Consider the following 22,355-nt stretch of genomic DNA (forward strand, 5'->3'; position numbering starts at 1 on the left):
TAGAGGGGTGGGAGAGGGGAGAGGGTGGGAGAGGGGAGAGGGGTGGGGAGAGGGCTGGGAGAGGGGTGGGAGAGGGGAGAGGGGTGGGAGAGGGGAGAGGGGTGGGAGAGGGGAGAGGGGTGGGGAGAGGGGAGAGGGGTGGGAGAGGGGAGAGGGTGGGAGAGGGAGAGGGCTGGGGAGAGGGAGAGGGCTGGGGAGAGGGGAGAGGGCTGGGGAGAGGGGAGAGGGCTGGGGAGAGGGGAGAGGGCTGGGAGAGGGGAGAGGGGTGGGGAGAGGGGCTGGGAGAGGGCTGGGGAGAGGGCTGGGGAGAGGGCTGGGGAGAGGGCTGGGAGAGGGCTGGGAGAGGGCTGGGGAGAGGGCTGGGAGAGGGCTGGGGAGAGGGCTGGAGAGGGCTGGGAGAGGGCTGGGGAGAGGGCTGGGGAGAGGGCTGGGGAGAGGGCTGGGGAGAGGCTGGGAGAGGGCTGGGGAGAGGCTGGGGAGAGGGCTGGGGAGAGGGCTGGGAGAGGGCTGGGGAGAGGGCTGGGGAGAGGGGAGAGGGGTGGGGAGAGGGCTGGGAGAGGGGAGAGGGGTGGGGAGAGGGGAGAGGGGTGGGGAGAGGGGTGGGGAGAGGGGAGAGGGGTGGGGAGAGGGGTGGGGAGAGGGGAGAGGGTGGGGAGAGGGGAGAGGGGTGGGGAGAGGGAGAGAGGTGGAGAGAGGTGGGGAGAGGGGAGAGAGGTGGGGAGAGGGGAGAGAGGTGGGGAGAGGGGAGAGAGGTGGGGAGAGGGGAGAGAGGTGGGGAGAGGGGAGAGAGGTGGGGAGAGGGAGAGGCGGGTGGGGAGAGGGAGAGGCGGGTGGGAGAGGGGAGAGGCGGGTGGGGAGAGGGGAGAGGCGGGTGGGGAGAGGGGAGAGGCGGGTGGGGAGAGGGGCGGGGAGGGAGAGGCGGGGAGGAGAGGCGGGGAGGGAGAGGCGGGGAGGAGAGGCGGGGAGGAGAGGCGGGGGAGGGAGAGGCGGGAGGGAAGAGGCGGGGAGGGAAGAGGCGGGAGGGAGAGGGGGAGGGAGAGGGGGGGAGGAGAGGGGGGGAGGGAGAGGGGGGGAGGGAGAGGGGGGAGGAGAGGGGGGAGGGAGAGGGGGGAGAGGTGGGGAGGGAGAGGGGGGAGGGAGGGAGAGTGGTGGGAGAAAGGGGGTGGGGGAGAAAGGATGAGAGATGTGAGAAGGTGGTGGAGGGGCAAAGGTGGAAGGAAATTGAGGAGATCTGGGGCCCTGTGCATCTCCATCCCCCCGTCTCTCCCCATTCTAGTGACCCTCACCCCCCAACATTAGCCCCTCCCCCTTTCTTACCCCCCCCCCCCAACCACTCAGTGCCAAAGGTGGAAACATACAAAGTGGTCTCCAAGCTGAGAAGTGGGGCACAGGCACATCAGGAGGGTGAAGCCAGTCCCCCAGACAGAGGCCATACCCCCACCCTCAACATCCCTGAGAGTGCGGGCATGTTGGGGGGTGGGTGGTGTCTACCTGGGACCCCCAGGGGATGGCAAAGGAAAGTGTCCTATGTGGGATTGGGGTCCAGGAGGGGGAAGGTCACACCCAAAGGGACGGGTGTGAGGGAGAGCCCTGTGTGCGATTCCGGGGGGGGGGGCGGGGTAAGGTGGGTGAGGGAAGGGTATCCTCAAAGGGGAATGGGTCCCAGCGCAAGGTGGGGGGAACAGGGGATCCTCGAGTGGGGAGGTGCCAAGACAACACATCCTTCTCTCCGGGTCAGAATCGGAGTTTTGTTGTTTTGCAGCAGCGTCACAGACCAAACATTTATCTAAACCACCTTACAAAATAAATAGAAATAGTGAATGATAAGTCAGATGGGGGAGGGGGGGAAGAAGCCGCCCTTGTGTCTTCAGGCTCCTGGACTTTCTCGCCACTGGTAGCAGAGTGAAGAGGACCTGGCCTGGGGGTGGGGTCCATGAGAGAGAGAGGCTGCTTTTTTAAGACATTGATTCATGTCGATGTCCTCCATGGAGTGGCGTCTGGTGCCCGTGATGTCACAGGCCAATTTCGCAACCCTCTGGAGTTTATTCTTGTCCTGAGTGTTGGCGCCTCCGACCCAGACTGTGATGCAGCCAGAATGCTCTCCCCAGTCCAGCGGTAAAAATTTAAATGTAGACATACAGCATGGTAACAGGCCCTTTCGGCCCATGAGTCCCTGCCAACCAACTAACCTACAAGCCCTGGTACGATATGAAGGGTGGGAGGATACTAGAGACCCCGGGGTAAACCAACACAGACATGGGAAGAATGTACAAACTCCTCACAGACAGCATGGGATTCCAACACCAATCCCAATTGCTGGTGCTAAACGCTACGCTGGAGTCCTGGGTGACGGACCGAATCTCCTCAAATTCCTCAACCTTCTTAGTGTTTAATTTCCCACTGCTGAGCCCTCGATGAGGACTGATTCGTGTTGCCCTGAAGTCCACAATCACATTGGTATGTTGAGCGCAAGGTTGTTGTCGTCACGCCAGTTAATGAGCTGATCGACCTCCCTCCTGTGCGCTTCCGTTTGTGATTCTGCCAATAACCGTGGTGTCATCGGCAAACATGTCGATGGTATCGGAATTGTGCCTGGCCACACGGTCGTGGGTGTGTAGTGAGTAGAGCAGTGGGCTAAGCCCACATCCTTGAGGGGCATCTGAGATGGTCATCAGTGAGGAGGAGACGTGTTTCCAATTCGTTCAGACTGGTCTTCTGATGAGCAAGTCAAAGATCCAGTTGGAAAGGGGGGCCTAAGGTTGGGAGATTGTTGACCAGGAATGAGGGAATAATGGTGTTGAAGGCCGAGCTGTAGTTGATGAAGAGCAGACGCATGTAGGAGTTGCTGTTTTCGAAGTGATCCAGAGCTGATTGAGATTGCATCTGCTGTGACATCGGTGAATTGCTGTGGGTCCAGATCTTTGCTTGGGTCACGTTAATTACAGTAGAAGTTAGTGCTACTGGGCGTTAGTCATCAAGGTAGCTCCCACTGGGATGATTGATGGCCCTTTGAAGCAGGTGGGAACCTCCGACTGCAGCAGAGAGAGGTTGAAAATGTCCATGACAACTCCGGCTGGTTGGTTGGCGCAGATCTTCAGTCCCTTGCCAGGTTCGTCTGACTCACTGTGAGGACTCACCATCTTGGATGACATCGGCCTCAGAGACAGGAACCCCAGCCTTTTGCGGTGATTCAAATGGGCACAGTTAAATTGTCAGTCTCGAAGTGTGCATAGAATGTGTTCTGCTCACCGAGCAGAGAAACATCACAGCCGTCTATAGTGGTCACCTCGCTTTGTAGGCCGTACTGCTCTCCCTGCCACAACCGGCGAGGATTGAAGTCCCCCAAGATGATCAGGAAGGCATCCGGATGTGCTGCCTCGTGGCTGTTAACCATAGGGTCAGTCCCAACATACACGGCGACCAGGATGATGGTGGTGAACTCCCTCAGCAGGTAGAATGGGCGACACTTGATCGCCAGATCTTCCAGATCGGGGGAGCTGGACTGGGACACAACCGTCACGTCTGTGCACCTCGATGATGACACAAATGTCACCTCCCCTGGTTTATCCAGACGCCGGTGTTCGGTCAGTGTGGTGGAGGGCGTAGCCCACAGGCTGTAGTGACGTGTCTGGAATATATCTGCGTTTACGCAAGTTTCTGCGAAGCACATCATACAGCACTTCCTGAAGTTCATGACAGTGCGGCCTTCCCCCCGGGGTCCGTGACAACGCGGCCTTCCCCTCGGGGTCTGTGACAATGCGGCCTTCCCCCCGGGGTCTGTAACAAAGCGGACTTCTCCCCGGGGTCCGTGACAATGTGGCCTTCCCCCTGGGGTCTGTGACAAAGCGGCCTTCTCCCCAGGATCCGTGACAACGTGGCCCTCCCCCCGGGGACCGTGACAACGCGGTCTTCTCCCCGGGGACAGTGACAACACAGCCTTCTCCCCGAGGTCTGTTCCTGCCATCTGTCTGAAAGGGTGTAGCTGGGATAGAGAAGGGGATGGGAGGTAGAGAGGGAGGGGTGGGGAGTAGAGAGGGCCAGGGGGAGAAGAAAGATGGGGCAACAATGTACTTTCTTACAATACTTATGAATAACAGAAAAGGTTAAATGGAATTAATTATGATAGATCATTGAAATTACGCCCAGTTCTTCACGACAAGATTAAAAAGGTTAGGGAATTAGAACTTGCAAGACCCTTATCTAAGGATCTATGGGACAAGATTCTGAAACTGGTGAATACATCTTCAATATGTGCCTGACATTCATTAATCCATCGTGTTCACAAAAATAAGTTGGCTCATATCCTTTCTCATATTAATCCTACTTGTTTTTTAATATTTTATTTATTCAACATATATATTGTCAAGAATTAAGATTATACCAGAAGGATATAATAAAATGCTGAAACTCTATATTTAAATACTAAAATCTAAAAACTCCTTTTGGCCACCCTCCCCCTAAACTTATCCCAAAACTAAAATACAAGATATTTCATTATAAAACGGTAACAAGTAATTAATTTGGATTGTGTCAGTTGACACTCAAAGATCTCAAAAACTTAATAAAGTTATTATACTTTTATGGAAATATTCACTGATCATAAAACCCAACTTGTTTCAGATGCAAATCTGATATTGTTACTTCGAGAACTATGTTTTGGTCGTGTCCGTCCATAGAAATCGAAATTTTTAATATCTTTTCAACTGTACCCCAAGTGGAGTTATGATCCAGCCCAACAACTGCTCTCTTTTGACCCAGATGCAGGGAGTTTCTCTGTCCCTGTGCATCGGGCTGTGGCCTTCTCTACACTGTTGGCTCGAAGAGCCGTCGTACTCAAACGGGAAGACTCCAGGCGCCCAATGGTTCTCTGGCATTATGTCCTGTTTAAGTTGAGAAAAAAAACTCGTTATCACGTGTTTGGTGAAATGTGAAGATACATGGTGATCTTTTCTGCCTTGTTTTCACTGGATGTAATTTTTTTTAAAAATGTAATTAGATCTTCCAGATGAGATGGTGTCTTAACCTTTGTGTTTTGATTCACGGTCTGTGTGGTGAGATGTAATTACACCACTACGTCACCAGGGGTCATCCCAGTTACCTTGTCTATAAAGCAGTCCAGAGCTACAGTCTGGCCTTCCAGGTCCGTCTTGCAGAAACAAGACCTCTTAGTGCACATATTAGTTTATTTAAGCTGTCTTATACTAGCACTGCTGGTGTAGTTATTGTCAGTACAGTCTGAATCAAGAGCTACAAAATGTATGCAACCCTCGGGATAAGCTGCTCAGATGTTTTAAATAATAGAATAGGATTTTGACTAATCTTTTGATATCTTCTCTCAGAGCAGTGGAGGGGTTCCGAGAAAACTGTTTTAAGTTTTATCTTGATATACACATGTGTGATATTGTTTTTCCAATTTTGTTCCATCTGTACCTGTATTTATCATAAAAACCAATTTAAAAAAAGATCAAAAGAGAAATAATCGTTCAGAGGGATAAAAGCCAAGCACAGGTACATGGGACTGGTTTAGAGAGGGACTGGGGGCAGCAGGACTGGTTGAGCTGAAGGGCCTACTTGCACACGTCTCCAATCCAGGGATCTATTTGTTGCCCCCACAAGAGAGGTCTGCTCTTGGGTGGGGAAATCCCATTTCCTAGGCAGGGGGCCTTGTCGCGCGTGGGAGCTAGGGCAGCAGGGTTGGGTGATTGACGCGCGGGGCAGTGGGCAGACCGAAGCCTTGCTGGCTGACAGCCCTTGCCTTAGGGAGACCGCACGTCAAGGTAGAGTGGCCGCCCCACCCAACCACCCATCCCCCCACTCACCCAACCAACCACCCAGAGGGGCACCACTACGGCCCAGGGAGCATTCTACAAGCTGGCCACTCGCTAGATTAAATATGAGGCTTTGCTGGACAGAGAATCCCACAGCTTTGACATTTTATTGTCAAGTAATAAAACAGAAATTGTTATTACACAAAGTTCCCTTTAGTCGACTGTAAGGCAGATAAAGATTCACCGTTGGCAGAAATGTCTTGGTGCCCCTTCCAGTCTCCCCCCCCAGCGTCCATGGGTTCACCTCCAGCTCCCACAGCCTCCAGATCCAAATCTCCGACACGGTCAGGAAGCCCCTTTCTCACATCCCAGTTCCCCTTCAGCCAGTCCCCGGCCCTCGTCCGAAGTTGCCCGCAGCCACACAGCCCCTGCTGACCTCACCTTTGGGAACCCTCGAGTGACAGGTCCCTTGCCCTCCTGCCTTGCTTTGCCAATCATCCATCCCACGAGAACCTGGGAAGGCTCCAGGCCCCTTGACTTGCACCCCACCACACTGACACAGGCCCCAATTCTCCCCCCTCCCCTGCCAAGGCCCAAGTTCATCCTGCATCCAGGGACCCTTCGTGGAACCATCCTGGGGCTCTCTCAGGAGAGGGAGGTTTCAGGGCACTGCGACAAAGCCAGTCAGGAAATAGAAGGTGGGAGGGGTCTGCATTTAACCTGCATTCGCCGTCCGGAAGCAAGGCACAGAGTGGCCGGGGGGCCTGAGGGGGGTGGGGGGTGAGAGGTCAACGAGGGAGAGCCCTGGAAGGGATGCAGGACCTTCTGTGGCTCTGGTACCGTGATCACCTGTGGGGCGGGGGGGCAGTCAGCTCTGCCCAGGAGGGGCCAGAGGTTCCCCTTGGCAGGTCGCACAGAGCGCTGCTGGGGTTCCCGTTCCCCGCAGGGGACGGACACCAGGCCGGCCACCCCACGAGGACCCATCCCCCCTCAGTATGCGAAACAGAGGGAGGTGGTGTATTGGGGAGTGTCGCCCCGTATCTATCCCCCATCCCTTTCTGTGGGACTGAGTGAGGGAGGAAGAATGACCCCGTACGTACCCTCTCTGTGGGATAGTATCAAGGGATTCAGGGGAGCCAGTGCGAATGGGAGGAGGGGGGGTTAGATATAGAAGTTATCAGAAGAGGCTAGATGAGTGACAGTCAGGACAGGGAAAGAGAACAGGCAGGCAGTGCAGGGCTCCCCTCAATAACATTTTGGATAGTGTTGGGGGGGAGGAATGACCCACCAGGGACAAGCTACGGTGATCAGGTCTCTGGCACGGAGTCTTCCCTGTGGCTGAGAAGGGAAGAGAGGAGAGGCGAGCTGTAGTGAGAGGGGATTCCATCGTTAGGGGGACAGATGAGAGGTTCAGTGGAGGGGATCGAGTATCAGGATGGTACGTTGTCTCCCTGGTGCCAGTGTCCGAGATAAATTCTATCGAGCTCACGACATCCTCAGGAGGGAAGGTGGTCTATATGGGGACCAATGACGTGGATTGGAAGGGTGAGGAGAGTTTAGGGAGATGGGCACTAGGTTGAAGGACAGGACTTCCAGGGTTTATTCTGTGGGCACTGCTCGTTCCCCAACCTCCACCCCTCACATCTGCCCCCGTCGCACTGCCCCACGGAAGCCCACCAGGCAGATTAGCCCTGCAGCAGTGCCTAGGATCGCTCCAGGACAGGCCCGGTTAGGCCGTCCCAGAGCCCGCGGCCTTCCCTTGCCCAGTTCACAGCCACCAGAAGTAGAGGACCATGACAAAGATGCAGACGCCGGTGGCAGCCATCTTGGTGAAGCGAGACCGGGAGTTGAGCTCCTTGGCGTCAGTCTGGTACTTCTTGGAGAGGCTGGAGAGGTTGCTGGCTTTGGTGTTGAGGGCTGAGGAGAGAGGGAGAGAGAGTGGGCCTTAGGGGGCAGGCAGGAGGGAGAGAGAGAGTGGTCCTTAGGGAGCAGGCAGGAGGGGGAGAGAGAGTGGGCCTTAGGGGCGGGCAGGAGGGGGAGAGAGAGTGGGCCTTAGGGGGCAGGCAGGAGGGGGAGAGAGAGTGGGCCTTAGGGGCGGGCAGGAGGGGGAGAGAGAGCGGCCCTTGGGGGCGAGCAGGAGGGGGTGCGAGGCCGAGCAGGGGCAGGCAGGAGGCTGAGAGAGGGCCTGGAGGAGAGAGGTTTAGAGAGGGCCTCAGGGGCAGGAGGCGAGGGGATCCTCAGGGGTGGGAAGAGCAAGGGGGGGAAGAATGTATAGGGGGAAGGCAGAGGGGAGGGCGGGCAGCTGGGGGGGGTGACAAGTGGGGTCGGAAGGGGCATCGTGTGTGGAGCAAACCCCTGAGAGCTGGAGGAGCTCAGAGCCTATGTCAGGACCCTTCACCCAGACAGGGATAGGAATGGTCACATCCCCACCAGTGATAGACTCTGCTCCCACACCCCCCCCCCCACCGTCAAACCCCTATCAGCGGTGAGGTGTCTGTCCGAGCTCAGCTTGGGGGGGGGGGGGGCGGGTCGGGGGTGGGAGCATCCTCACCAGTCAGCGTCTCTCCGCGCTGCAGCACCTCCTCGATGTTGGTCACCATGATGCGCTGTACGTCCTGGAGCTCGGTGTTGATAGACCCGAGTCTGCGGTGGGACCATGAGTCACTGTACGACTTCTTCAGCTTCTGGATGTAGGTGTCTGCAGGGAGGGGGGGGGGGTGGGAGGGAAGGTTAAATCAACGGGAGAGGGGGGTGTTAGACTGGCAGAGGTGGGGGAATTCCCATGTTGACAGATCGTCCAGTGAACCTCTGATCATCAGATTCTAGATCAGGGAAACAAGCCCTTTGGCCCAATCTGCCCATGCAAGCCAAGTGACCTTCCTGAGCTGGTACTATTTCTCCACAGTCTGCCCATATCCCCCTCAATCTCATGAGGTGGCGCGAGACACACGAGTCTCAACATGAACAGGACGAAGGGGATGATCGTGGATTCATGAGAACTAGAACGACCGCCCTCCACTACTCTGGAGTGGAGAGAACCAAGTTCCTTGGAGTTCACTGAACTAGTGACCTGTCGTGAACTCAACATCTCCTCACTTGTCAGGAAGGCGCAACAGAGACTGCACTTCCTGGGTAGACTGAAGCGGGCGAGGCTACCGGCCACCATCATGTCAAAGAGCTCGATCGTGAGTGTCCCGGCCAGCAGGTCACAGTGGGGGGTACAGTTGCTGCAGAGAAATGGATCAGAGGTCAGTCCACACCAATGATGCACCCTAGGCCACATCCCGAGCACCCCCACACCCATTGAATATCGCTGAGCGGAGAGGGGAGGGAGGTTAGTGGTGGCGCTGAGCAGGCGGTAATGACGTCAACATAACACGACGGCCAGCAAGACAGCTCTTGTGAGAACGCCTGGTCGCTGTTTATATGGCTCACTTCTGCCACCCCGTGTCTGGCCAGAAAATTACTGCACCAACTTCATTCAACCACAGCAAGACTGAAGGTTCGAAACGTCTTTCCCCCCCCCCCCCCCACTTTCCCCTCACCGACCCCCCTTTCCCCTCACCGACCCCCCTTTCCCCTCACCGACCCCCCTTTCCCTCACCGACCCCCCTTTCCCCTCACCGACCCCCCTTTCCCCTCACCGACCCCCCTTTCCCCTCACCGACCCCCCTTTCCCCTCACCGACCCCCCTTTCCCCTCACCGACCCCCCTTTCCCCTCACCGACCCCCCTTTCCCCCTCACCGACCCCCCTTTCCCCTCACCGACCCCCCTTTCCCCTCACCGACCCCCCTTTTCCCCTCACCGACCCCCCTTTCCCCTCACCGACCCCCCTTTCCCCTCACCGACCCCCCTTTCCCCTCACCGACCCCCCTTTCCCCTCACCGACCCCCCTTTCCCCTCACCGACCCCCCTTTCCCCTCACCGACCCCCCTTTCCCCTCACCGACCCCCCCTTTCCCCTCACCGACCCCCCTTTCCCCTCACCGACCCCCCTTTCCCCTCACCGACCCCCCTTTCCCCTCACCGACCCCCCTTTCCCCTCACCGACCCCCCTTTCCCCTCACCGACCCCCCTTTCCCCTCACCGACCCCCCTTTCCCCTCACCGACCCCCCTTTCCCCTCACCGACCCCCCTTTCCCCTCACCGACCCCCCCTTTCCCCTCACCGACCCCCCCTTTCCCCTCACAGCACCCCCTTTCCCCTCCCAGCACCCCCTTTCCCCTCCCAGCACCCCCTTTCCCCTCACAGCACCCCCTTTCCCCTCACAGCACCCCCTTTCCCCTCACAGCACCCCCTTTCCCCTCACAGCACCCCCTTTCCCCTCACAGCACCCCCTTTCCCCTCACAGCACCCCCTTTCCCCTCACAGCACCCCCTTTCCCCTCACAGCACCCCCTTTCCCCTCACAGCACCCCACCCCTTGGATTTTTCCATCGCCCCCAGTTGGGCGGCAGTGCCTACTTTGGGAATCACTAATCCACAGGATCATCAGAGCAGCAGAGAGGATCAGTGGGGTCTCCCTCCCCACCATCGACAGGATCGTCGACATACAACCATACCCACAGAACAAATGCAGGACAAGTATTCATATATAGAAATAAATCAATGTTTTTTGGTAAAAATGACGGTCTTGGGGAGGGTCAGTGTGAGCAGTTCATCATTCTCTCTGCCCGTGGGAAGAAGCTGTTCCTCAGCCTAGTGGGGCTGGCTCGGATCCTCCCGGATCTCTTCCCCGACGGGAGCAGATGAAAGATGCTGTGTGCGAGGTGGAAGGGGTCCTCAGTGATTTTACACGCTCTCTTCATACAACGATCCCGGTAGATCCTGTCGATAGGAAGAGGGGTGGGGAAGAATGGTCTCCATGATCCTCTCAGTTGCTTTTCCACAACTATCCGCATTTCACCTCTCATTTCCCCCATCCTCATTCACCGGGATCTCGCCTCTCACCTCCCCCCATCCTCAATGTGAAAAATATCCCCTCAGCTTCCTTTTAAATTCTTGCCTTCCAATTTAAACCTATGCCCTCTGGATTGGACTTTAACCCAGGGTTAGGGAAGGTTCATCTTATCCACACCCCTCATGATTGTACCATCCTCTGTGAGCAACCCCCTTCTGTCTCCTTCACTCCAGGGAGAAAGCCCCCACTCCCCCGCTCCCCTTCCCCCAGCCCGGCCCTTACTGAGGACATCACTGAGTTCTGTCCCCCAACTCAGGCACTTCTCCCTGAGACCATGGGCTCCCCCAGGGGCTCCCGTCTCCCACCCACGCTCCAGCCCCGCATGGATCGCAGGGTTGATCATCTGCCCCACCCCCCCTCCTCCTCAGAGAGGAGGCAAGCAGTCGTTGGAGGGACTGACGCTAGGCAGAGAAACACTCTCTCCGCCGGGTCCAATTAAGGGTTTGGCAGCAGCAGCTGAGCCCCTCTCCCCAGAGCCCCCATCACCCCGGTAACCACCCTCACCCTCGAGATGCCTACCCAATCCCCCGTGGGTTAACCTGCGGCACATCCACCAGGGCAGGAGGCAGAAATCCCGGCGTTCGTTGGCATGGGGTCTGAGGGAGGGGGCCACAAGACAAAAATTAGGCCAAACAGGGTGATAGGGAGAAGGCCGGGCAGTGGGGCTGAGTGGGGAAAGAAATGGATCAACTCATGTTTGAATTTCAGAACAGACTCAGGCCGATTAAGACCATAAGTCAAAGGAGCAGACATCAACCATTCAGCCCATCAAGTCTGCCCTGCCATTCTAATCACGAACTGATCTATGTCCCCACTCAGCCCCACTGCCTGGCCTTCACCGCATACCCTTTGCTGCCCTGGCTAATCAAGAACCCATCAATCTCTGCTGAAATACACACAATGACCCGGCCTCCACAACCTCCCTCCACAAACCCCACAGATTCATCACCCTCCGGCTAAAGAAATTCTCCGCATCTCTGTTCTGAGCAGACACCCTTCAATCCTGACGTTGTGCCCTCTTGTCCTAGACTCTCCCATCGTGGGAAATAACCTTTCTACAAATAACCTTCTACTCTGTCCCCACCTTTCAACATTCCGAATATTTCAGTAAGATCCCCCCCCCCATACACCTAAATTCCAACGAGACCAGGCCAAGAGCCATCAGACGCTCCTCTTACGTTAACCCTGCTTATTGTCTAGCCTGCTATTCCCCCTTCACTGTGATTTGGCTCTGTGGACCTTCTCCCAGCCACCTGACCCCCTCCCTCCCCCACCCTTGGGTGCCCGTCTCACCGAACTCAATGAAGACGTAGGGCCGGGACACGGTGGCCACCCTCCTGATGTACAGCTCGCTGAACTCCGCCTGCAGCTCCTCCAGGAAGGTGTATGCCATCTTCTTCGGGTAGTTTCCCTCACAGAGCACCAGGTAGCAGACGCCCCGGTCAATCAGGTAACTGTGGGCACAGGAAGATCCCGTGAACCCCAAGGGTCCCACAATTGATGTGGGGGGTGGGGGGGGGGTTTCGAATGTCTGCTGCCTCAAGCAGAATCCACACCCCTTGAGGCATCTCTGCTGGAAGTGGTGGGGGGCAACGTGGGGAGCAGAGACCTCAGACGCCAGGTCTGAGATGCCAGCCCAAGGAGCCATCACTTGGAGTGGCCAAACTGTGGAGCCGAGTAGCTCTCCCCACCACCTGCTCCCAATTAGCAAATGGGGCTGCCTGGGGCAAAGGTCAGGGCCAAGTGGAGAGATGGGGCAGTGGGATCGTCGAGAATCCAGCGGGATTCCCCGGAGGGGGAGGGGGCACGAAGAGGGGCATCAGGGTCCCGAAAGGCTGATTTGAAGATCAGGCAGGTAATTAGGGGTCAAGAGGCCTCCATTGCTGGACAGGACACTGGTGAGGTCCCTCTTGAGGCAAATGAGGGCGCACAAATCCAAGTGAGTGGTGTCATGGTTAACACCGCGGTTAGCGCAATGCTGTTACAGCGTCAGTGGCCAGGGTTCACTGTGAAGAGTTTGTACATTCTCTCCGTGTCGCGTGGGTTTTCCCCTGTGGGGGGGGTCTGGTGTCCCCGGGGGTTGTAGGTTAATTGGGTGTAAATTGGATGGCACGGGCTTGTGGGCCGAAAGATGGACTGTCACCCTGCTGTAAGTCTGAATTTAAATTTAATTCAGTTTTTTTAAATTCAAATCCCCAGGGCCTGACAAGGTTTTCCCTCAGACCCAGAGCTGAAATTGCAAGGGCCCTGGCAGAAATATTTAAAACGTCCTTAGCCATGGGTGAGGTGCCAGAGGGTCGAAGGGGAGCTCATGTTGTTCCGTTGTTTAAAAAAGGCTCCAAAAGTAACCCTGAACTTACAGGCCGGTGAGCCTTCATCAGTAGCAGGGTAAATTATTGGAGGGTGTTCTAAGATGGGATGTACAATTATTTGGACAGCCAGGGACTGATTCGGGATAGTCAACAACGTGGCTTTGTGTGTAGCAGGTCATATTTAATCAAATATAGAGTTTTCCGAGCAGTTTACCAAGAAAGTTGACGAAGGAAAGGCTGTGGATGTTGTCTACACTTAGCAAGGCCTTTGACAAGGTCCCGCATGGGAGGTTAGTCAGGAAGGTTCAGACACTCAGTCTAAATGAAGTAGTGCACAAGATCGGCATGGATTAGAAAGGCCGAACTGGGCCTGTTTCTGTGCTGTAATTGTTATATGGTTATAAATGGAGAAAGCAAGAGACAAGAAACAGGGGGTTGTTTCCACTGGCAGGTGAGACTGGAACTGTCCACAAAGCCTCAACATTTAAAATGTAGATTTAGGATGGAGATGAGGAGGAACTGCTTCACCCAGAGATTGGTGAACATGTGGAAATCCCTGCCCAGTGAACCGGCGGGACCTCCCTGCCCAGTGAACCGGCGGGACCTCCCTGCCCAGTGAACCGGCGGGACCTCCCTGCCCAGTGAACCGGCGGGACCTCCCTGCCCAGTGAACCGGCGGGACCTCCCTGCCCAGTGAACCGGCGGGACCTCCCTGCCCAGTGAACCGGCGGGACCTCCCTGCCCAGTGAACCGGCGGGACCTCCCTGCCCAGTGAACCGGCGGGACCTCCCTGCCCAGTGAACCGGCGGGACCTCCCTGCCCAGTGAACCGGCGGGACCTCCCTGCCCAGTGAACCGGCGGGACCTCCCTGCCCAGTGAACCGGCGGGACCTCCCTGCCCAGTGAACCGGCGGGACCTCCCTGCCCAGTGAACCGGCGGGACCTCCCTGCCCAGTGAACCGGCGGGACCTCCCTGCCCAGTGAACCGGCGGGACCTCCCTGCCCAGTGAACCGGCGGGACCTCCCTGCCCAGTGAACCGGCGGGACCTCCCTGCCCAGTGAACCGGCGGGACCTCCCTGCCCAGTGAACCGGCGGGACCTCCCTGCCCAGTGAACCGGCGGGACCTCCCTGCCCAGTGAACCGGCGGGACCTCCCTGCCCAGTGAACCGGCGGGACCTCCCTGCCCAGTGAACCGGCGGGACCTCCCTGCCCAGTGAACCGGCGGGACCTCCCTGCCCAGTGAACCAGTAGACAGTGCCTCAGTAAAACCACATAGATAAATTTTTGAAGAAGACGGACTTTGGGATGATGTGGAATGAGGGGGTGAGTGGAGCAGAGCCCACAACCAGATCAGCCATAATCTTACCAAATTGCACTTACTGGAACATCAGCGATCCTGTCTCGAGGGTACACCGCACCGGAGAATGTTCAGTCAGCTTCCGGAACAACTGCTTAGCCTGGTTTTGATATTCCTGTAGATTTCGTCCAGACTGTAACAAAGAACAAGGTTTCAGGTTTCTACTCCAAGGGAACTCGCTGTCCCGTCACTCACTCCCAGGGTAGGGGCAGCAGGGGTTAGACAGAGTGAAACTCCCTCCGCACCGTCCCATCACACCCTCCTGGGGTCAGACATAGAGTGAAGGTTCCTCTGCACCGTCCCATCACGCCCTCCTGGGGTCAGACACCCAGTGAAGGTCCCTCCACACCGTCCCATCACACACTCCTGGGGTCAGATATAGAGTGAAGCTCCCTCTGCACCGTCCCATCACACACTCCCGGGGTCAGACACAGAGTGAAGCTCCCTCCTCACCGTCCCATCACACATTCCAGGGGTCAGACACAGAGTGAAGGTCCCTCCGCACTGACCCATCACACACTCCCGGGGTCGGACACTGAGTGAAGTTCCCTCCGCACCGTCCCATCACACATTCCAGGGGTCAGACACAGAGTGAAGGTCCCTCTGCACTGACCCATCACACACTCCTGGGGTCAGACACAGAGTGAAGGTCCCTCCGAATTGACCCATAACACATGTTTATTGTCACCTGACTGTACAAGTACAACCCGACGGAACAGCGTTCTCTGGTCCTCAGTGCAAAACACGCAGAGCACATCCAGATGTAACACATATACAAACAATATATAAAAATAAATTAATGTTGTTTAAGAAATAGTAGAGTCTTGGAGGGTCAGTGTGAGTGATTCCTTTGGTCGTTCAGCATCCTCACTGCCCGTGGGAAGAAGCTGTTCCTCAGCCTGGTTGGGCTAGTTCTGATCCTCCTGTATCTCTTCCCCCGACGGGAGCAGCTGTAAGATGCTGTGTGCAGGGTGGAAGGGTCAATGATTTTGCATGCCCTCCTCAGACAACAATCCCGGTCAATCACGTCGATGGGAGAGGGGGGGAGGGAGACCCCAGTGATCCTCTCTGCCACTCATGATCCTATGGATTGACCTCCGATCCATTTCTCTGCAGCGACCATCCCCGCACTGTGATGCAGCCGGCCAAGACGCTCTCGATAGAGCTCCTGTAGAAGGTTGTTATGATGGTGGCCGGTAGCCTCTCCCGCTTCAGTCTTCTCAGGAAGTGTAGTCGCTGTCACACCTTCCTGACAAGTGAGGAGATGTTGAGTGTCCATGATAGGTCACTGGTTAAGTGAACTCCAAGGAATCGGTGCTCTCCACTCTCTCAATTACAGAGTTGTTGACGTGTAGTGGAGGGTGGCTGTTCCTGGTCCTCCTGAAGTCCACGATCATCTCCTTGGTCCTGTCCACATTGAGACTCCAGTTGTTACTCTCGCGCCATCTCACATGATTTTCATAAAAAGACAGCGAAACACTGGAGGAACTCAGCCAGTCTTTTCAGCATCCATTGGAGACAAAGATACATTGCTGGCATTTTGGGCCTGAGGCCTTCCTCAAGGAATAAGCAGAATGAGTCAGAAGCAGGAAATCTCGGAAAGTTTCAGAATTCAGACGGTGCCGGCTGAGAAAGGCCCCAAAAAGCCTTCTCTCCCTTGGGGTGGGGTCAGTGTAGAAAGCAGGGAACGAGCTCTGTGCTGGGTAATCAGCACCTTGTCTTGTGCCTGGCAGTGTAGAGGTCACATGATTCCCACATTCACTCCACACTCCATTCCGTTCCCCCTGTTTACTGTCCAGTTAATGTTTTATTCAGCTGTTTAGGAAGAGGGAGGCGCCCTGCCTTGGGGAGTCCACTTGTTTACCAGCTGCGCTCTGAGACACTCAGCGAGACCGCGGTGAGACATGGTCCGTGGCCTATCATGGAGGTATATCCAGGCTGGCGGTGGGTTAGTGGGGGGGGCAGGATTAATGTATCAGCGACTGGGGAGTGAATGAGCCTCTGGATAATCCATCAGTGTGATTTCCGTGGGCGGTGAAGGTGAGTCGGGGGCAGGAGGAGAGCCTGCAGACTCCGTGAAAAACACAGCAATGCTGGGGAAAGTCGCCAGGTCAAACAGCAAAGGGAAAGATACGAAGCCCATGTTTCAGGCTTGAGGTGTGAACAAATGTTCATTGATGAAGGGCTCAAGTCCAAAACATTGGTTAAGTATGGAAATTACAGCAGAAACGGGCCCTTTGGCCCTTCTGGTCTGTGCCAAACTATTATTCTGCCTCGTCCCACTGACCTGCATCTTGACCATCCCCCTCCCATCCACGTACCTGTCCAAATTCTTCTTAAATGTTAACATTGAACCCACATTCACCACCTCAGCTCGTTCCACACTCCTACTGCTCTGTGTGTGAAGAAGTTCCCCCTCAACCTTTCCCCTTTCACCCTTGACCCACATCCTCTGGTTTGTATCTCACTCACCTTCAGTGGAAAAAGCCGACCTACATTTACTCTGTCGATCCCCCTCATAATTTTAAATACCTCGATCAAATCTCCACCCGTTCTTCTACATTCCAGGGAATAAAGTCCTAATCTGTTGGACCTTTCCCTGTAACTCAGTTCCTTAAGTCTGAGCAACATCCTCAATCAAATCTCCCCCTGTTCTTCTACGTTCCAGGGAATAAAGTCTTAATCTGTTCTACCTTTCCCTATAACTCAGTTCCTGAAGTCCGGGCAACGTCCTAGTAAATCTTCTCTGGATTCTTACAATGGGGTATCTTTATCTTTGGTCAAAGGACACTGTCTGACCTGCTGGGTTTCCCCAGCGCCGTGTTTTTACTTCAACCACCATGTCTGCAGACTCTGGTGTTTGATGAAATACTGGAGGAACTCAGCCGTTCTCAGCATCCATAGTAGGTAAAGATGTATTATCGATGTTTCAGGCCTGAGACCTTTTTAAATGTTGACCTACAGCGTGGTAACAGGCCCTATCGGCCCACGAGCCTTTGCCGCCAAATTTACACCCAATTGACCTGCAATCCCCGGTATGTTTTGAACGGTGGGAAGAAACCCCGAGGAAAACCCACACAGACACGGGGAGAATGTACAGAGAGTGCGGGATTCTAACCCCCACCCGGTCCCAATCACTGGAACAGCGTTGCACTAGCCATGCCAGCCAAGCTATGAGTGAAAAAGACTGAGGAAAGAAGGGGAAAGACTGGCAGGAGAAAGAAGGGGAAAGACTGGCAGGAGAAAGAAGGGGAAAGACTGGCAGGAGAACAGAGCAACAAACAAAAGGCTGCAGCCACCAATGCCGTCTGGAGAAACTCAGTGAACTTTATAGAGCAAAGGTAAAGATACAGAACCGACATTTTGGGCTAGAGCTCTTCGTCAGGAGACGAGCAAAATGTCCGAACAAGAGTGGTGGGGGGTGGAAAGGGGGCTGGGCACAAAGGCAGGAGAAGGGAGGGAGGGGACAGCAGCGATCAAGGGGAGAAGGGATGGCTGGGTGAATGGGGGGGGCGCGTTAGGAGAACGGAAAGGGGGAAAAGAGGGGAGCAGGTGAGAATTGATTTTGGCTCTTTTTTTTAGACGTACAGGCCCTTCCGGCTCATAGGCCCGTGCCGCCCAATTAACCTGCATCCCCAGTACATTTCTGAAGGGTGGGAGGAAACCGGAGCCTCTCCCGCCCCCTGAGGGAAACCCACGCAGACACGGGGAGAACACACAGACGGCATGGGATTTTAACCCTGGTTGCTGGCACTGTTACTGCGTTGGACTGACCACTACGCTTCTGGACTCACTTATCCTACCCCACTAACACCTTTTATTTGTTGGTCTGCACTCTTCTCCCTTCTTTCCCCATCTGTACCTTGACGAAGGGCTCGGGCCAGAAATGTCAGGACGCCGAGAGACCGGCTGAGTTCCTCCAGCAATTCTGCATGTTTACAGCTCACGGAGATCTCAGCTATTCCTCAGGGGCAGCATGCCAGATGACAACACAGGAGGCTGTTGGTCCCCTCGAAGCCCTGCTATCTCCCAAGAGTGTCGCTCTGCCACTTGTGTCTCCGTGGCGACGGTCCCAGCCTGCACCTGTGGGGAGATTCGGAGTAGTGCTGGGGAAACTCAGCAGGTGACACAGCATCCACGAAGGGCTAACGGCGATTTGGGGCTGGGCCCTCTATCGAGGTACGAGCAGAGAGCAGGCAGGCAGGCAGGGAGGCAGGGAGGCAGGGAGGCAGGGAGGCAGGGAGGCAGGGAGGCAGGGAGGAGCACAGGCCAACGATTGGGAGGGGAAAAGCTGAGCTCCATTCCCCAACCCTCGATTTTACATTTTAAAAATTTAAATTAGCACAGTAACAAGCCATTCTGGCCCATGAGCCTGTTCCGCTCAATTTACACCCAATTAACCTACACCCCCAATACGTTTTGAAAAGTGGAAGTAAACCCACGTAGACACGGGGAGAAGGTATAAACTCCTTACAGAGAGCCCGGGATTCGAACTCCTGTCCCAATCACAGGCACTGTTTCAGCATTAGGTCTTCTTGACTCTCCAAATTGATCTCTGCCAGCGACCCCACTTCCACAACCGCCCGTGGCAACAAGTTCCACAGACTCATGACCCTCTGGCGAAAGAAATCTCTCCACGTCCCTGTTTCAAATTAACGGCCTTTTATCCTGAAGTTGTGCCCTTTTGTCCTGGACTCCCCGACCATGGGGAAGGATGTTCCCACATCTACTCTGTCCAGGCTTTGCAACATTCGAAATGTCTTGATGAGGTCCCCCTCATCCTTCTGTCCAACGAGAACAGCTCAAGAAGACAACGGTGGGGGACAGGGGGGGGGAAATGAGAGAGACAGGGGGTGGGGGTCAGGGGGTGATAATAAAGGGCAATTAACTGACGTGGGATGGTCCCCTGGTGAGGTGGGAAGATCACTCGCGGTCACAGGCAGAACATGCAAACTCAACAAACCCCACCCTGTGGTCCCTTCAACCCCGTCCCTTAAACCCCGTCGGTGCCGGTCCCTTTAACCCCGCCGGCGCCGGTCCCTCCCACCAGGTCCCTTCCACCCCGCCGGCGCCGGTCCCTTCCACCCCGCCGGCGCCGGTCCCTTCCACCCCGCCGGCGCCGGTCCCTTCCACCCCGCCGGCGCCGGTCCCTTCCACCCCGCCGGCGCCGGTCCCTTCCACCCCGCCGGCGCCGGTCCCTTCCACCCCGCCGGCGCCGGTCCCTTCCACCCCGCCGGCGCCGGTCCCTTCCACCCCGCCGGCGCCGGTCCCTTCCACCCCGCCGGCGCCGGTCCCTTCCACCCCGCCGGCGCCGGTCCCTTCCACCCCGCCGGCGCCGGTCCCTTCCACCCCGCCGGCGCCGGTCCCTTCCACCCCGCCGGCGCCGGTCCCTTCCACCCCGCCGGCGCCGGTCCCTTCCACCCCGCCGGCGCCGGTCCCTTCCACCCCGCCGGCGCCGGTCCCTTCCACCCCGCCGGCGCCGGTCCCTTCCACCCCGCCGGCGCCGGTCCCTTCCACCCCGCCGGCGCCGGTCCCTTCCACCCCGCCGGCGCCGGTCCCTTCCACCCCGCCGGCGCCGGTCCCTTCCACCCCGCCGGCGCCGGTCCCTTCCACCCCGCCGGCGCCGGTCCCTTCCACCCCGCCGGCGCCGGTCCCTTCCACCCCGTCCCTTCAACCTCATCAGTGCCGGTCCCTTCAACCCTGTCCCATTCGGTCCCTTCAACCCTGTCCCATTCGGTCCCTTCAACCCTGTCCCATTCGGTCCCTTCAACCCTGTCCCATTCGGTCCCTTCAACCCTGTCCCATTCGGTCCCTTCAACCCTGACCCATTCGGACCCTTCAACCCTGTCCCATTCGGACCCTTCAACCCTGTCCCATTCGGACCCTTCAACCCTGTCCCATTCGGTCCCTTCAACCCTGACCCATTCGGACCCTTCAACCCTGTCCCATTCGGACCCTTCAACCCTGACCCATTCGGACCCTTCAACCCTGTCCCATTCGGACCCTTCAACCCTGTCCCATTAACCTGTCCATTTAACCCAATGTGCTGACCTCTGTGACCCAGGTATCTCCTCACCCTACCTCCCTGACCCTTCCTCTCACGCGTCCACCCACGTCCCCCACCGCTGGGTCCCAGCCCCACCCCGCACGCCCATCCACCTGCCCGTCCTCCTGTTGGGATGAGGCCAACGTCAGCCTGTCCGCCACCCCAAGGTGTCCCAGCCCATCGCCCAAACCAAGGGGGTCACAGAGAGTACACCATTCCTGGGGGTCCCAATCCGTCCGCCATTCCCAGGGGTCGCATCCCCCAGTTCCCCATCCCTGGGGCTTCCCCATCCCCGAGGATCCCGGGTCGCGGATCATTCCGCATCCTCCAGGGGGTCTTGGCCCCCTGTTCCCCATCCCCAGGGGTCCCGGCCCCCTGTGGCCCATCCCCGGGGGTCCCTGCGCTCTGTTCCCATCCCCGGGAGTCCCGGCCCCCTGTCCCCACCCACCTGCCCGTCTTCCTGCAGCGACGCGGCCAGGGGCAGCCCATCCGCCACCCGGGCGATCATGGTCATCAGGATCATGTCTCCGGCAACGGAGCCACTCGCAGTGACGTGGCGCCTGGACTTAAAGGGGCGGTGCGGAGTGTCGGCCCAACCCGCCCCCGGCCCGCCTCCTCCTTAAAGGCGCAGACAGCGCCCCCTGGCGGCCGTTCCCGCGGCTCGGGCGACGTCGCCATCAGCTCTCCCTCACCCTCCCTCTCTCTCATCTCCTCTCACTCGCCTCCTCCCTCTCTTACCTCCATCTCTCTCCTCCCTCACCTTCCCCCTCCATCCCTCTCTCACCCTAACCCCCATCTCCCCCATTACCCCATCATCCTGTGTATCCCCATCTCCCCCCCCGTGTAGCCCCCATCTCCCCCCCCCCGTGTAGCCCCCATCTCCCACCATGTAGCCCCCATCTCCCACCTTGTAATCCCCATCTCCCCCCATGTAGCCCCCATCTCCCACCGTGTAACCCCCATCTCCCACCATGTAACTCCCATCTCCCCCCATGTAACCCCCATCTCCCCCCATGTAGCCCCATCTCCCACCGTGTAACCCCCATCTCCCCCCGTGTAGCCCCCATCTCCCACCATGTAGCCCCCATCTCCCACCTTGTAATCCCCATCTCCCCCGTGTAGCCCCCATCTCGCACCGTGTAACCCCCATCTCCCCCCCGTGTAACCCCTATCTGCCCCCGCATAGCCCCCATCGCCCTCCCCACCCTTTTTGCTGGTTTTTAATTTCCTCTGTGGTGTCGTTTATTTCTGTATTAAAGTATTTGGTGATTAAAGACAGCGAATGCCCTTGTTTTAAGGGGAAATTGTGTTGAAGAGTAGGGAGGTGGTAATGAGACTCAATGGGGCATTGGTCAGACCCCATTTGGAGAACTGTGTGCAGTTTTGGGGCTGTTTAGAAGGGGATGTGATGATGTTGGAGAGAGTCCAGAGATTTACCAGGATGGTTCCTGGAATCCAGGGATTAACGTATGAGGAGCGTTTATCTGCTCTTGGACTTAATTCATTTGAGTAGAGAGGAATGAGAGGGAATCTCATCTCGAGTGCTGAATGATTGGACAGAGTCGATGTGAATAAGATGTTTCCCTTGGTGGGCGAGTTCAGGATGAGAGGGCACGGTCTGAAAATTAGAGGGGACCCGTTTAAAACGGAGATGAGGAGAAATTCCTTCAGTCAGAGGGTCGTGGTGCTCGTGGCCACGTCCAGCTGTGGAGGCCCAATCCTTGGGGGAGTTTAAGGGGGAGATTGACAGGTGTCTAATGAGTCAGGGGAATCAAGGGGTAGGGGGAAAGTGCAGGAAATTCGAATGAGATATGAGAACGGTTTAGCTCATGGTGGAGGGGCTGAGCACTCGATGGGCCGAATGCTCTGCTTCTGCCCCCTTATCTTGTGATGTTGTGATCTTGTGACCTACT

The 22,355-nt window shown here is 56.9% G+C and overlaps 1 protein-coding gene across 2 annotated transcripts; it reads right to left on the bottom strand.

Moving 5' to 3' along the window:
• Positions 1–4,305: 4,305 nt before the first annotated feature.
• On the bottom strand, positions 4,306–21,014 carry LOC138754662 (vesicle-trafficking protein SEC22b-like). Of its 2 annotated transcripts, none has more exons than XM_069919264.1 (5): positions 20,891–21,014; positions 14,420–14,529; positions 12,021–12,181; positions 8,320–8,466; positions 4,306–4,880 (listed from the first exon to the last, which is right to left on the bottom strand). In XM_069919264.1, the coding sequence occupies exons 1-5, from the start codon at positions 20,963–20,965 to the stop codon at positions 4,834–4,836; spliced, it is 540 nt and encodes a 179-aa protein (XP_069775365.1). In that variant the 5' UTR covers positions 20,966–21,014; the 3' UTR covers positions 4,306–4,833. The 2 variants fall into 2 exon arrangements, with proteins under 2 accessions (XP_069775365.1, XP_069775364.1); XM_069919263.1 differs by having other exon boundaries at positions 4,306–7,685.
• Positions 21,015–22,355: the final 1,341 nt, after the last annotated feature.

The sequence above is a fragment of the Narcine bancroftii genome, chromosome 2 (genome assembly GCF_036971445.1).
Source record: "Narcine bancroftii isolate sNarBan1 chromosome 2, sNarBan1.hap1, whole genome shotgun sequence".
Lineage (NCBI taxonomy): Eukaryota > Metazoa > Chordata > Chondrichthyes > Torpediniformes > Narcinidae > Narcine > Narcine bancroftii.